The sequence below is a fragment of the Corvus moneduloides genome, chromosome 2 (genome assembly GCF_009650955.1).
Source record: "Corvus moneduloides isolate bCorMon1 chromosome 2, bCorMon1.pri, whole genome shotgun sequence".
Classification (NCBI taxonomy): Eukaryota; Metazoa; Chordata; class Aves; order Passeriformes; family Corvidae; genus Corvus; species Corvus moneduloides.
The window spans coordinates 17,897,474-17,911,251 of record NC_045477.1 but is presented as its reverse complement, the minus strand read 5'-3'; the positions used below and the strand labels follow the sequence as shown (position 1 = coordinate 17,911,251).

At 46.8% G+C, this 13,778-nt stretch overlaps 1 protein-coding gene across 1 annotated transcript; it reads left to right on the top strand.

Annotated features, from left to right (window-relative positions):
- The first annotated feature begins 5,076 nt into the window (after positions 1–5,076).
- LOC116436750 lies at positions 5,077–13,495 on the top strand. The gene is made up of 5 exons (XM_032094130.1): positions 5,077–5,158; positions 5,910–6,248; positions 7,747–7,852; positions 8,064–8,187; positions 13,346–13,495. Exons 1-5 carry the CDS (start codon positions 5,077–5,079, stop codon positions 13,493–13,495), a joined length of 801 nt encoding a protein of 266 aa, XP_031950021.1.
- Positions 13,496–13,778: the final 283 nt, after the last annotated feature.

Below are 13,778 nucleotides of genomic sequence, written 5' to 3'. Positions count from 1 at the left end.
AAAGCTATGTGTGAAAGGAGCAGTGAATACTTGTCCACCTCTTTGTGGATGGACTACATTGTAGTCTGCTCAACTTTGAGAAAAGCCACCCGAAATTTCTGGGAAGCCTGAGAGAATCCTCAGTCTAAGACCCCTACACAATACTAACAGTTTTAAATTCCCTAGCATGAAGCTGTGGTCCTTTACCACCCTAAGGAAAAAGGAGGAAAAGGCAGCTTTGTCTAGTAAAAGAGCAGGCTAAGGTGGAATGAAAAGCTTGCAGAAAAAACCCTACACTTCTTAATTAAAAAAAAAGAAAGGAAACAACCTAATTTTTTTTCAACCAGAATATTTTATTTGATATTATCCTTCAGATAAATTACAGAAAGCCCAGGTCTCATCATAAACACCCAGGCTTACATTTTAATTTAAAGAAACCAATTTGCCTTGAGCCTTCCTTGTTTACAGGAAACTAGCTATTTTCATAAATGAGACTGTGGTGGATTTTAGCTGCCCATCATCTGAGTAACAAGAAATATTATTGTTTGCTACAGTTTCTCTCTAAATACCAGAACCTATACACAAAGAGGAGAAAGGGGAAAAGTCCTAGTGTAGTTTTCTGAGGCTCTTTGCATACCTACTTTAGAATGGTTTGATTTTAAGGGTATTAAATGTAGGCTGCCTACTTTCTAGGACATATTAATAGAAATAAGGTGTCAGTTGTCTACTCAATACTTCAGCATTTATGTACATAACTTCATCATTTCTTTCTGAAAATCTGTATTGTAACAATTTCTGACCACATCAAGACAATTGGAAGACATTCCTTGGAATCTAGCTCAGGCTGCACAGGGAAACCCAGACCTTGCTGCATCACTAAGAGAAAGTGCTGAGCTCCCTGCAGGCTCCACTGGGGTGGAAACCTTCTGACTAGGATGCAAAACAAAAGGGGGCCACATCATGGGTCACAGGTAATAACATCCCAGGCTGAAAGGATTTGATGTACCAGGATCTCCAGTGGGCTCTGGCCCAGCAGAAGGATCTTGTGGCCATCGTGCAGTTTTAATTCCTCTAGTCTCAGGTTTGTGACTCTGTATCACTCTGCTGTGGATCTGGCACATGTGGGTTGGGAGGCTTGGAAAAACTGAAGCCAGAAACTTCCAAGAAACAGCATCAGTCATCAATAGTGAGACAGATCTTTTTCCTGAAAGGTGAGCAGGAAGGCTTGGGGACCCCATACTTGATTCTCTACAGCTTCCTTCATTCCCTTAGCACATTTATTCTTTGTTTGCTCTTTTTCTGGTCCATGGGATCCAGACCTGATGCTGAACTATCAGTGTAATATCTCTGCTTCAAACAACAAGTTTGTCCTTTGTATTCCTGTTGCTTGACTCAGCCACCTATTTTCCCTCACCTAGTTGTTTCAAAGTTGTTTCCTCTCCCTGATGCTGTTCTGTCTTACCACACCTTTGAAGATGCTGTCCACCTACCTGGATCACCTCTTTTCTGCTGGGCACCTCTTGTTCTTCAACTAGGGTAGTCATAGGGCTGAGCTGGGAAATGGGAGCTAGGGAGGAAGGAGGGAAGGAGAGAAAAAAGCAAAAGGGCACACACAGAGCCTGAAGGCAGGGGAAGGATCTCAAAGTGGAGCCAAATGGGGAAACAATTTTCTCAGGAAAGCTCTTAAGTTGGCAATTTGTTAGAGAACATGGGCTTAGGACTTGGCTACTTCCAGCAGTAAAACTTCTCGCAGAATTAGCTTTGGAATATGAATGTTACCTGCAATCTGTACATACCTCTCTGTGGCCTGTGGCTCCTGCAGGCATTAGCAACGAAGTGGCTTAAGGAGTTTGGCCAGCTGGACAACCAAGCCACAGAGATGCTTGGTGAAAGTAATTTGAGGAGTGTTTAAAAAGAGAACCTCTTAAGACTATGAGCAAGTGTCCTGTTTTGTGAAGACTGCAGAGTTAATTAGCAATGGATGGGAGCAGTTTGCATTCCTTTTTGTCCCTTGATGGCCAGCATATGACATGAGGCTGGCTATGGGTAATGCAGCCAGGGAAGATAAGGACCAGGCACAGCAGGGAGCTGATGCTGCAGGGGGGATCTGGCACTGGATATCACTTTGTGTTCCTCAATTGATTTCTGATAAAATTCCCATAACTTCCTAACAGAAGTACACACGCTACCAACAGAAAATGGTGATAACCTGCTCTCATGGCATTTTCTAGTCGAATGTCTGCCCCTCTTGGCTCAGCAGTGAGTCTGGGCTTGCAGCCAGGAGTGAGCCAACATTTCATTTCCTCCTCACCCTTTCATCTACAGGCTGTGACCAGGAGCTGTGACCCTTGATCTCTGGCAGAACTGAGAACAACAAACACGAACCACCAGAAAGCAGGGGAAGTACAGTGCTATAAAGCTGCTGATGAACTGTCTTTCTCTTCACTAGTAATTCTCCTCTTTGGCATCAGCAGAAATAGCAGAATTTAAGCCCAAAAATGAGAGAAGCCACCAGAAAGTTGTCTCTTCAATTTAAGCATAGGGCAATTAGGCAGACTCTGAAAGTTATTTTTTCCCTTCAGAAAGTAAGAATTAAGTAATTAAGATGACACTCTCCAGTACTCACAGTCCAAACATGCTGCTTTATCTAAAACTTTGAAAGTACTGAGGTCTGGCTTGGACAAGCAGTCCCCTGGGACAGTTCTGTTTAAACAAACAACTGCATCTTCCAGCAACTTTATAAAATGACTGAAAAGAGAAAAACAGCTGGCTTCTTTTGTTGAGCAAAGTTCAGAACTATACAAAAGAAAAGCAAAGGTTGGGGAAGGGACATGTGGGAAAAAAGTTGGACAGATTCTGTTTCTGTAATCTGACCTGTTGCCAGGACCTGTTGCACCAGAGATGTTAGTGCAATTTCTGTATGTTGTTATTGTGTATGTGAGCAGGTAGGTTTTGCTCCACAACATGCAGCTGGCCAGTAGGATGCTTGCCCAGGTAAAAAATGCAGTGAGATTCAGAGGGTAAAGGTTCTTGCTGTAATCAAAATATCTGAGCCCAGTTTTGTTGCCTGGACAATGAAGAGCTTCTAGAAAACTAAGATGATTCCCCTCTTATATAGGAAAGAAATTGAAGATGTACCTCCACAAAACTCTTTACATGTGCAACCCTCCACTGATGCTTGCACCTGGGTTTGCTTTGCCATCTCCAACCAGGCTCCGGGGACTGGTGGAAAAGAGCAGATCTGCTCTGCTAAGTCTCTTGTGTCTTAGGTGTAAGATACACATTGCAGTAGTTGGTATTTATGCTGATTGCTTAGTGTTAGCTACACAGTCACTTTGATTGGTACACTGACCTTGTGCCCCCATGCAGCTGCCCATGTGCATTGAGCATATTCACATCCATGGGCTCTTTGGACTTTCTAAACCAGGAAAGATCCTTGTGTGAGCTCAGCAGCATTAGCTGCATCTCTCCTGTCCTCACCTGTCCTTTCTTGTCCTGAGCTCCTTGCACCAAAATCTCTGATGTTTGTTTTTGTTGAGGTTTCTGAGTTTAACAAAGTGCCTGAATTTGATTGGCAATTCTGACCCTGGAAAAGGGGACATAAGTGAGTTGTCATTACTTTCTCTGCTCCATATCATAGAGTTTGGCGCAGCCAGCCCCTGGGAGCTCACTCCTAGCCTAAAATGCTTCTCCCTTGCTGGCAGTAGGGACACCCCTTCTGCCCAAAAGCAGACTTCTGGGACAGAGGAGGCTGGGATGGGAGCAGGCATCAGGGGAGAGAAGTTGAAAACCCCTGAGGGACGCTGTGGAAAGGCTCTGACATGGTGGCATGTGCTGGTTTCACTGCCCTGCTCACTGCCTGCAGTGCAAGCTGGTGCTGTAGCTAGAAATGAGGGGCTGGATGGAGCCTCTTCCCTTAATGCCAGGAGGTGCCAGGAGGGATGTTCTACAGTACATCTCACCTTGTATGGAATTCACCTACAAACTGGGGAGAAGGGAGGGGGTGGAAGTGTAAGAAATCATAGAGCTGATGAGAACTAGAGAACTTGATGCTGCTGCCCCGATGGAGGGAAGAGTCAAAGTCATAAACAGCAGGGATGAACACAGACTGGTATTCGCTTCTCATATTCTCCTGTAAAATAGCCTTCTCCCTTTCTTACAGGGTGTAGAGTGCAGTGGGTATCCTGCTGTAAGTACAGCTTGAAACCTCACATGGTGCTTGATCTCAACGTTGGGTTGCCATTGGGGCAGGAACTGCACTGTGCAGTTTTACAGTGAACCCCTTGGGCACAGGGCATCACCTCTGGGCACCAGAGCGCCGTCACACCCCTGGCTTTCCCTTGCTGGAATTATATCAGATGCAAACACATCTGGGGTGATGAGACTTCAGCCAAACCTGCTCCCTGCAATGACTCCTTTCACAACCCACTTGGGGGGGAGTCTGGTTTGCTTGTGGCTTGTGGCAAAGCAGTGCCACCTGCAGGCGACTCCGCACTGCTCTCCTGATGGGGAATCATCTCCCGCTCTTGCTTGGGATTCCTCTGTGCCACATCCAAGGGATGAAAGTGATCTCCCTGAGGACTCCAGTATTGGCACCCAGTGTGATGTCCAGCAAGCCTCCTAGGCAGTGATCCACAGGCAGCACCTCCCTTCCCACCATCCCTTTCCAGCCAAAGAGAAAGAGAGCAGGGTCTGTCAGGGCCTGTGGTCCCTTGTTTCTTCCATCAGACACCTCCCACACATACCAGCAAGATTCCACATTTACACCCTTGAGAGGTGCAAGTAGTGGTTGTGATGCCTCCTAACAAATCACCAGGATGGGGTGAGCAAGGGACACCACCAAACTTTGCAGAAGGAGAAAAAAAGGAAAAAAAAGAAAGAGTGAGGGCTGTTTGTTGCCACCTCTGGCAGCCAGTGCTGTTGGCAGGCAGGGCACAATAATGATCAATGATTGACCAGTGGTGCTGCTGATTGGCCACCGAGGAGTGTGCTGAAAAAAGGCGCCAGAATTTTCAACGGTTCCCTGGCAATGCCAGCCCCTCATTGAAAGAAACGGGGAAAGGGATGAGCTTTCCTGGGCAATTGCTTCAACTCACAATGATTTTCCGCCTGCTCTTCTGGGCTGAAATCTGCCTCCTGCTGCTCTGGGGAGGCTGCCAGCGAGTGGAACCGGCAGTGGGTGAGTGGAGCGCTCTTTCCCCACACCAGCTTAACTGTGGAGCAGCACCAGCCTTTCCTAGCAAGCAGAGAGACACAGATATGATGCTGACTAAAATATACTACATGGTGACTGGAACAGTAACTAGTAAGCTGGGCATGAGTCAGCAGCAGCAGCCAAATTGGGTAAGGCTTGGTTAGAGAGAGCACTGGGCACTTTGCTCACAAGCTGTGTGCTCTGCCTGGATATTCCCTTTCTTTGTTGGTGTTGCTAAACTCCTCAGCACAGGGGATGGGGCAGGTTTGCATTTCCAGTGTCCATGTCTGGGTGGTGCACACTTCTCTGGGGAGAGGCTGGAGTAGGGCATATCCCTCTGCAGCCCTTCGTGCTGCCTCCTGGCTGCCCTGGGCTACTCTGCCTCCCCACAGCCCTGCAGGCGCCGGCAAGAGGGGACCAGGAGTGCTCTTGGGAGCGAGAACTGTTTTTGCTGGGTGGTTGCTGTGCTTGCTAAAGAGCCTGCCTGCCCTCCATTCCCATGCTGCCTTCCTCCTCTCCATGGAACTGTACAGTAGAGGATAATGATGTGATGCCCACCTGTGACAACAGGGTGTCTGAAGTGTCCCAGTGTGCCACACGGCCTCGCGGTGGAATTCCTTACTCCAGTGTTCTACAAGATGGGAACAATGAGAGTGGATGTTTCAAGGAACTATGGCCTTGCCTGAGTGATTTACTTTTCCTTCTGCCCTAATTTTGGGGTTTGCTTTGTTCCTAGCTTTGAAGGAACCCATCCAATCTGATACCATCATCGTAGCAGCCCTCGGGGGAGAGGCAAATTTCTATTGCAACTTCTCGCTCTGGATGGATGTTTTGCAAGTGACCTGGCAAAAGAGAAATGGCACTTCCTTCCAGAATATGGCCACCTACAGCCCAGTACACGGGCTGAGGCTGATAGGGTCATTTCAGAAGAAGGTGCGTTTCACTAGAGCAACCCCAAAGGCCTCAGCTATCACCCTCCAAAATCTCACACTTGAAGATGAGTCCTATTACAAATGCATTTTCAGTGTGTTCCGTCATGGCTCCATCAGCAAAGACATACGCCTCAACATCCAAAGTAAGTTTTGCACTAACATCTTCTCTCTTTCTGGCACTCGGGTCGGGTCTGATGTAGTCAGGAGGTGGGGATGTCATTATCCTATCCACCACATGGAGATTTTCCACACAGCAGCATCTCCTTGGTGGATAGTGTTCAGACTGCCACACTGGAATTATTACCTAACCAACTAACCTTTTAGTTATAGACAATAAATGACAGGTATACTAATCAATTATCCTTATAAAAATTGTAGAACTACTGTTCAACATGTGGTTTTTGCCATATTGTGTACCTGAAAGCTTTCAAGTAAAAATTTGCTTTTATATTCACTCTAACATTGTTTGGGAAGATCAGTTCTATTTTCTAGGCAACACTTTCCTCAGGGGAAGTGAAGGCAAATAAGCCAGCAGATGCTTTTGGATAAAAACGTTGTACAGAGAGATAAACCCACTCAGCTTTGACTGTAAACTCACCACAGAGTGTAAAAAGCACCTTCTCATTTTGCTGCCAGCAATTTCTGAGCTCACAGTGGAATTCCATTCCCTCCTGCCCACTGAGGGTCTCCTCACTGCAGTGTGCTCAGCAACAGGAAAGCCTGCCCCCAACATCACCTGGCTGCATGACAGAGGCCTGGAGGAGGCACCTGAAGTACACCACATCCAAAACACAAACGGAACAGTAACAGTGGCAAGCAGAGTTACCTTCTCTGCCAAGCACCCCCATGTCTTGTTCTGCCTCCTTGACCACCCACAAGGAAGGAAAATGAAGGCACTTCACCTGGAAAAAGGAGGGGAAGGTAGGCTGTAGTTTTGTGGAGATGTGTAATGTGTAGTGGGGTATGCTTAGGGAAGGATGTGCAATTATGGGAGGGCCGCTTGTACTTATGTAGGTCTTGATAGACAACTTTCTGTAAGGCCAGATCTCATGCTAGATGAAGATTTCAGGATTTGAAACCCTCCAGAAGACTCTTCCCTGTAGTACCTTTGTATGTGTGTGGTGCATGTGTTATATGGGATAACTACGTATATTTGTGCATACACATGCATATATGGCTCTGTATGTCTACATTTCTACTTAATGATTTATTTAGAGCACCAGTACCCACAGCGGGAGGGTACCAGCAGAGCAGGCTCCTGGCTGACAAATGCTGGGGAAAAACATTTCTCATAGATTATCTTGCTGGAAGATATGTGTCAGGAAGGATGGGACACTTCTCTTGTGATAAAACTTCTTTCAACAGAAAGAGAAACGCAAATAGATCAAGAGTAAAAATTCTGGGGTTTGATAGCCCTGATACCAGGGAAGTGTGAGACATTATCCATATTTATTTAAAAACGTAAAATAATCCTTCAGTAGAGGACCTTTGGTAGAGTTATATTGTTACAGTGCTCCTTTCTCTCCTTCAAAGAATAAATGGGCACAAAATGCTGAATGTTGCACTCTCAGTCCCAGCCCCTGGAAGAGGACACCAGAAACACATTATGTTCTGTGTGAACTTACTGGTTTCTTTTTGTAGATGTTCAGAAGAGCACAGTCATCATCACATCGATATTAACAGCAGTGTTGCTCTTATCAGTCTTGATATATTGTGGCGTGCGACTGAATAACAGCAGAAGGAACAAGTAAGAATAGTTTCCATTTTCTTGCAAATGATGTGGCTTGCCTCTGTTCACCTTGCAATTTGCCTTTCTCCTTCTTCTTGGCATTTTTATATATCCATTCAGGAAACTCATCCAGCTCGTAACAGCGTCTTTAAAATAGCACAATTCACTCTAAATGACAAGGGGTATAATAAGCATCATGGGACTAATTGATGCTGTGGTTTTCTCCCAGGCAGAAGACACACCGCACACCCACAACTCCTGCAAAGGAGACAGGCTCACAGCAAGACCTAGGTGAGAGAGCCTCTGAGAGCCTGCACACACCGAAAGAGCAGCACATCACTTACCAAAACGAGGTAACACAAACCCCCAAGGCTTCTAGTGATTATTCACATCCTCCATTAGGGGTCTCTGTTTCTCCTGCCATGTCTTTGCTGCATGGGACAGCTGCACCGGGTAGATGACACAACATGTGCCCCATTTAACCTCCAGCAACGATCAGGAAAAACTGCTTAATGTTTTGCACCACTGGCCTGGAGGGTGCGGGAGAAAAGTTAGTCAAAGTTATTTAGCTACAAAGGCATGAAAGAGGCACGGGAAATGTCCAGGAGGGCAGATGAGATGTCCCTTCTGGACAAGGGCAGGGAGCCCTGCAGAGCTTGGGTGCTGTCAAGAGCAGCCTCACACAGAAGTTTCCCCACTGGGAAGGGTCTGCCCTGCCCTCCTCCTGGTGCAGACACAAAGCTGCTTTGGAGGGCTGCTGGCATCCACAGACAGAACCAGTAAGTGGTCACAGCTGGGAATCCCTCCCCCTAGACACTTTGCTCTGACATCCCATGTTTTCCCTGCAAGCTCCTGGTGGTCCCATGCTGTAACTGGGAACTCTCTTGTCTACTCATCACTTCTCTCTGCCACGTAGTCTAGAGCTCTGCTGTGATTACCACACCACTCTGCTGGGTCTCTTGCAGAAGCAGACACCAGGATCCACACTACGCAAAAGGTGGAATGGAAACCTGGGATTGAGAAAAAGTTGGAGGCCTTTGTTTCTGGAGGAAACACAGAACCTGAACAGCAGCTTCCAAAGTGAGTTGAAGAGTGGACCTGCTGGGTTATCCATCAAGGAGCTTGGCTGCTCTCCCATGAAGCAGGATGGGGAGGCAATGGCACGTGAGGGAGTCCAGGTGACACCCCAGCCTAGCTGCTCCCCAGCCCAGCAGTGGAAGGACGGGCACCAGCCAGCTCCACAAGTCCAAAGGAGCACAGGGGCCCATGCCTGCTCAGGAGCCCACACTAAGGACTCAGAGGAAGCGGCAGCTTGCCCAGGCTCCTCCCAGGGGTGTCCCAGGAGATCCTTAGTCCTAAGGTCTGTGTGGGAAACCCATCCAGATGAGTCCATCAGTGGAGCACCTTCTGAACTCAGGACATCACTGCCTGAGGGCTATGGACACGTGGTGCCATGCAAATGAAGTGCATTTGGAGACTGAACTGGGCTGTTATGGGCTTCTTAGAGAAGGAGACAAAGGTGGGAAAAGGAGGAATCAAGGGCATCTGGGAATAAAAAGCCTAGGAAAATGGATGGATAAAAAAATAAAAGGGTCTGGTTTCATTTTTGCAGGAGGCTGGTCAGTACACTTGTCTGGGCTGGCCCAGTGCCCTGTCACCACAGTCTGTCCTGTCTTCTCATTAAACTCCATTTCTAACTCTTCTCCGGGGTGAGGGACACCCCAACTGGTGTGCATGTGTGTAGGGGGCCCTGATGTCAGCAGCTGGGCCAGAACCAGGGGTCCCATGTGCCCGGGTGCCAGCAGCTGGGGAGACCTGAGTGAGACAGGCCAAGTGCCAGCCACCAGCCTGGACCAGGGCCAGACCCTGTGTGTCCCTGATGTGGCACCTGGAGCGAGCACAGGTGAGCCTGTGAGGGCCAGCAGGGCTCAAGCCACACCAGCCGGTGAGTAGGGGACATGTCCCGGGATGTTCTTCGATATCTCACAAGCAATCAGGAAGAAGGATCTGTGCTGTGGATGGGCTAAGACCAACAGAACCAGACCAAGACTGGTATTTGGGGGGAAAAAAATCATAAAAAATAATTGGTTTTAAGGCCTTGATCTGCGAAAGTTCCCCTCCAGCTCTGTGTGTCATGACACGAGGTGTTTCAGAGATGTGCTTCCAATGCATTTGCAAAGGCTCCTCTGACAGTCTCAGCGCAGAGCACTACCTGTGGTAAGCGCACAGGACCCTCTAGTGAAAAGGAATTATATCTCATTTAGCCAAGAATCTTGAAGTCCCCTGAACTTTGTAAGGAGTCATGTCCTAGTTAGCTAAAGAATTTGTGGGGGTTTTTGTAGTTTGTTTTTACTTAAATTTGTGTTTAACTTAGTGTCAGCAGAACAAGATTAAAAACCCAAGATAATAAACAGCTGAACTTGAACCTGCAGGAAATAACATCAGGGAACAACACACCTCAGAAAACTTAATGAATAGAGGATTCTTTAGCTACAGAAGCAAATTCAATAGAGAATTGTTTAGTTAAGAGGAGTTATGGGTTATCTTTAACTAAAGGTAAATGTACTGTCTTAGTAGTGACTTAGTACAGTAAGATAAAAAACTAGAGGTCATCAGAAGTGAATTACACACGTGCTGGGAGCTGTGAACATGAAAGTGTCATCCAGAGATTAAGACAATAATGAAGACCCTCTGATGAAGCAACAAAGCTCCCTAATCAAAATAATAACAGGAAAAGGACACTATATTGCAGCCTTGCTCCACACCAAGACAACATTGGAGAGGACACCTTTGATATAATAGGCTGGGCAGACTCTGGGAGGGGCTAGAATGGAAATCCTAAGTCTTAAAATTTCTTTAAACCCCAAGGAACTGTGTCTGGTGGGACATGCTCATGGCAAAAAATTCCCAGCATGTCTCCAGTGCTGTAATAAAGGAATTCTAAATCTAACAGAATTTTGCTGTTGGATTTAAGTTCTTTAATTCACTAGTTGGAGAGATCCCAAATCCACTCACTGAAGGGAAAACACCTTCAGTGAGTCTTCCATTAAAATAGTAACTCACCAGCACTGTGTTTTTCCTCTTTGGACTTTCAAATAGTCTTTTGGTATCCAGCAACCCCATCTCTGGTATCAAGTTACTACAACTACCATATCCGAAGTCATGCCAGGATGAAATCACTCTGTGAGGGTTGCCCAGCAGGAGGCACAGACTGTGGTTGCTGGAAGAGAAGATGTTGAAAGGGATGGGTGAAGGAACTGGGCACTGGATATCAGTTCTTCTTTGCTCTCCTGGAGAAAGAGGTTTTTCCAAGGACCAGGGAAAGGAATGTGGAAATGTTCCCAAGTCTGTTTTCCACACTTCCAGGCTGGCCAGCGATGGGTAAAAGAAGGTGCTAGAAAATGTGCGGATAAATTCATGATGCCAGAAGTTTATGTCCAAAAGGAGACAGAGGAGTCCTGTAACTTTACTCAAATAAAGAGAGAGGCCATGGGGCATTCCCCTGGCCTCTCTCAAATTGTTGGAAACCACATCCTCCCTTCTATCCTAATTTCCTGGCCACATCACCCTCTCCCTTTCCCCATTGGCTGAGATACTTGGAAGGTACAGTACACTCATGATTCACTCACTACATGTTCCCTTCTAATGTGCACACAACCCCCTTTGTATCTTTGTTCTTCTACTCTAGGTTCAGGAATTTAACAAGGCCTTGGTGGAGCAACATTCAGTGTTGAAAGGAATGAGATAGATTTGTCTTTACAAACAAACTGTGGGTTTGCTGATAGGTAAAGATAGATACTGAGAGATGAAAGAAGCAATGGGAAGAACCTTAAATTCCATAGGAAAAGAAAAAGGGTGTGTATACATTAGAAGGGGGTCTGTATTACGTGATTCAGGAAGTCTGTACCTCTCAAGTACCTCATCCAATGGGGAAAGAGAGGGAAATGTGGCTGGGAAACTAGGATAGAAAGGAGGCTGCATCCTCTAACAAGTTGAGAGACCCCAGGGGAATGCCCCATGGCCTCTCCCTTTATTTGAATAAAGTAACAGGACTTCTCTGTCTCCTTTTTGGACATAAACCTCTGGTGTTTGTGGATTAATTTTCCTGACAGTGTCAATTAGTAACATTCTTCTGAATGGTTCCTCCTGTTACTGTCTTGTCTCTGTCTCTGGCCTTATCTCTACATGTCTGTTTGTGAAGCCAAATTCCTACTATTCCTTTCAGTGAGAAATGGGAATGGCAGCCATTTGGTTGTACCTGGGAAAGCAGCCAGACAGCCCAAATTCCTCTGACAAATTCTGCCCGGGGTTCTGACACAGCAGGATTTTCTGCAGCTGAGCTTCTTGGTAAAGGGACCTTTAAAAAGTAATCTCAGGCTTCTTGGCCAAGGGACCTTTAGAAGTCAAGCTCAAGTGATGTTTTAAGCAAGGGTTGCTCAGCATTTAGAAGACAATCATTCCTCGCTTTCTGAAAATCCCATGCTAATTCAGCTTGCCTTGAAGTGGGTCATGTTGCATGCATGTGGGTTACAATGAGGGCTGCAACTTGGTATTCCTCAAATGTGGGTTTCCTGAGATTAAGTGCTCGTTATCATTTTTTTTGGTAGAGTATTTATCTGTGGGGTTTTTTCATGGTTGTCATTGATGTGTGTGTGCTCTTCCATTGTGACTATGATTGGATGCCATCAATATATGAGCATAAACATAACACAAGATAATGTTTAAATACCGTTTTCAAAGTTAACTTGTAGAAGAATTCCTTATGGAACAAGGGCATATGATACCCCTGGAAAGATTGGACAACCCAGGGTTCCTGAGGAAAAGCCCCCGAACAGGCCCCTGGCTTCAGGCAGGCCTGGAAAGCACCTGGCTGCAGGCAGCCCTGAGAGTCCTTGGCAAGGTATACACTGGCTGGCTCCCCTGCTGATTAGAGGCTGTCTAGAGGGACTGGGCATGAATCTTTGCAAAAGTAGATATGAGCTTGCATAGTTGAACAATAAAGGGAGAACGATGCTTAATCGTATCGGTGTATATGTCGTTTATCTGGCCAGCTCACCGGACTCGGTCCCTAACATTAACTATTTTTACCGGGAAGTGGAAATTGTGGAGAGAAAATGTGCAGGCTCAGTACTGTGAGACAGTTACCAGTGGTACTCCAGCTGAGTGGTTCAGAGACTGCTGTAGTCACGGGAGACGTATGGCCTCGCCTCCATCTTTCTTGTGGGGGGTGGGTTTAGGTTTCAGTGAATTTCTTCCCAGTCTTACCGGGGAGATGCTGGAAGGGCGAGGGGGCAGCTTTCTCAGTGAATAGACAGTGATTAAGACACAAAGGGAAGTGGCTGATAACTCTGGCATACCAATGGAATTGTTTTGGGTTTTGGGAATTTTGAATCGGGGCGTGGGCTCTCCCCCTCACAGCTTGGGAGGCTGGGGATATTGTGTGAGAAGTTTTGGGCTCTGCGTGAGACTTCGCTGGGGGAGTGGATCCTTCCTCCCTTTCTGCTGTTTCAGGGGATTGAGGAGAGCGGTAGCGTGGTGCTGCAGGAGTTGTGCATTGGGCTCCAGGACTTTGCTACGCTACAATTCGGCACCACGATCGAATCTGCCTGCTTTCCCTGCTTCTGCCAGCTGCTCCTTGTTAGTGCTGAGATCGAACCCTGAGTTTGCAAAAGGAGCAAGTTCCTTCCTTCCCTCCCGGCGCCGGCTGAGGGGATCCCGGCATCTCTCTGCCTCGCTAGAGCCGGCTGCGCCCCCTGCCGGCCGTAGGGCAAACACGGCGCGTAGCAGGCGCGAAACTTCTGTTACTGGGGTGGTGTTTGTTCTGTTCTCTTACATATCTGTGAAAAACGAGGTTCACTCTTCTGTTAGGATTTAAAAGTTTAATAAAGGACTATAAGGGACAAGATAATAAAGCAAAATTCACGGCTCCGGGTGCCTTGGCACT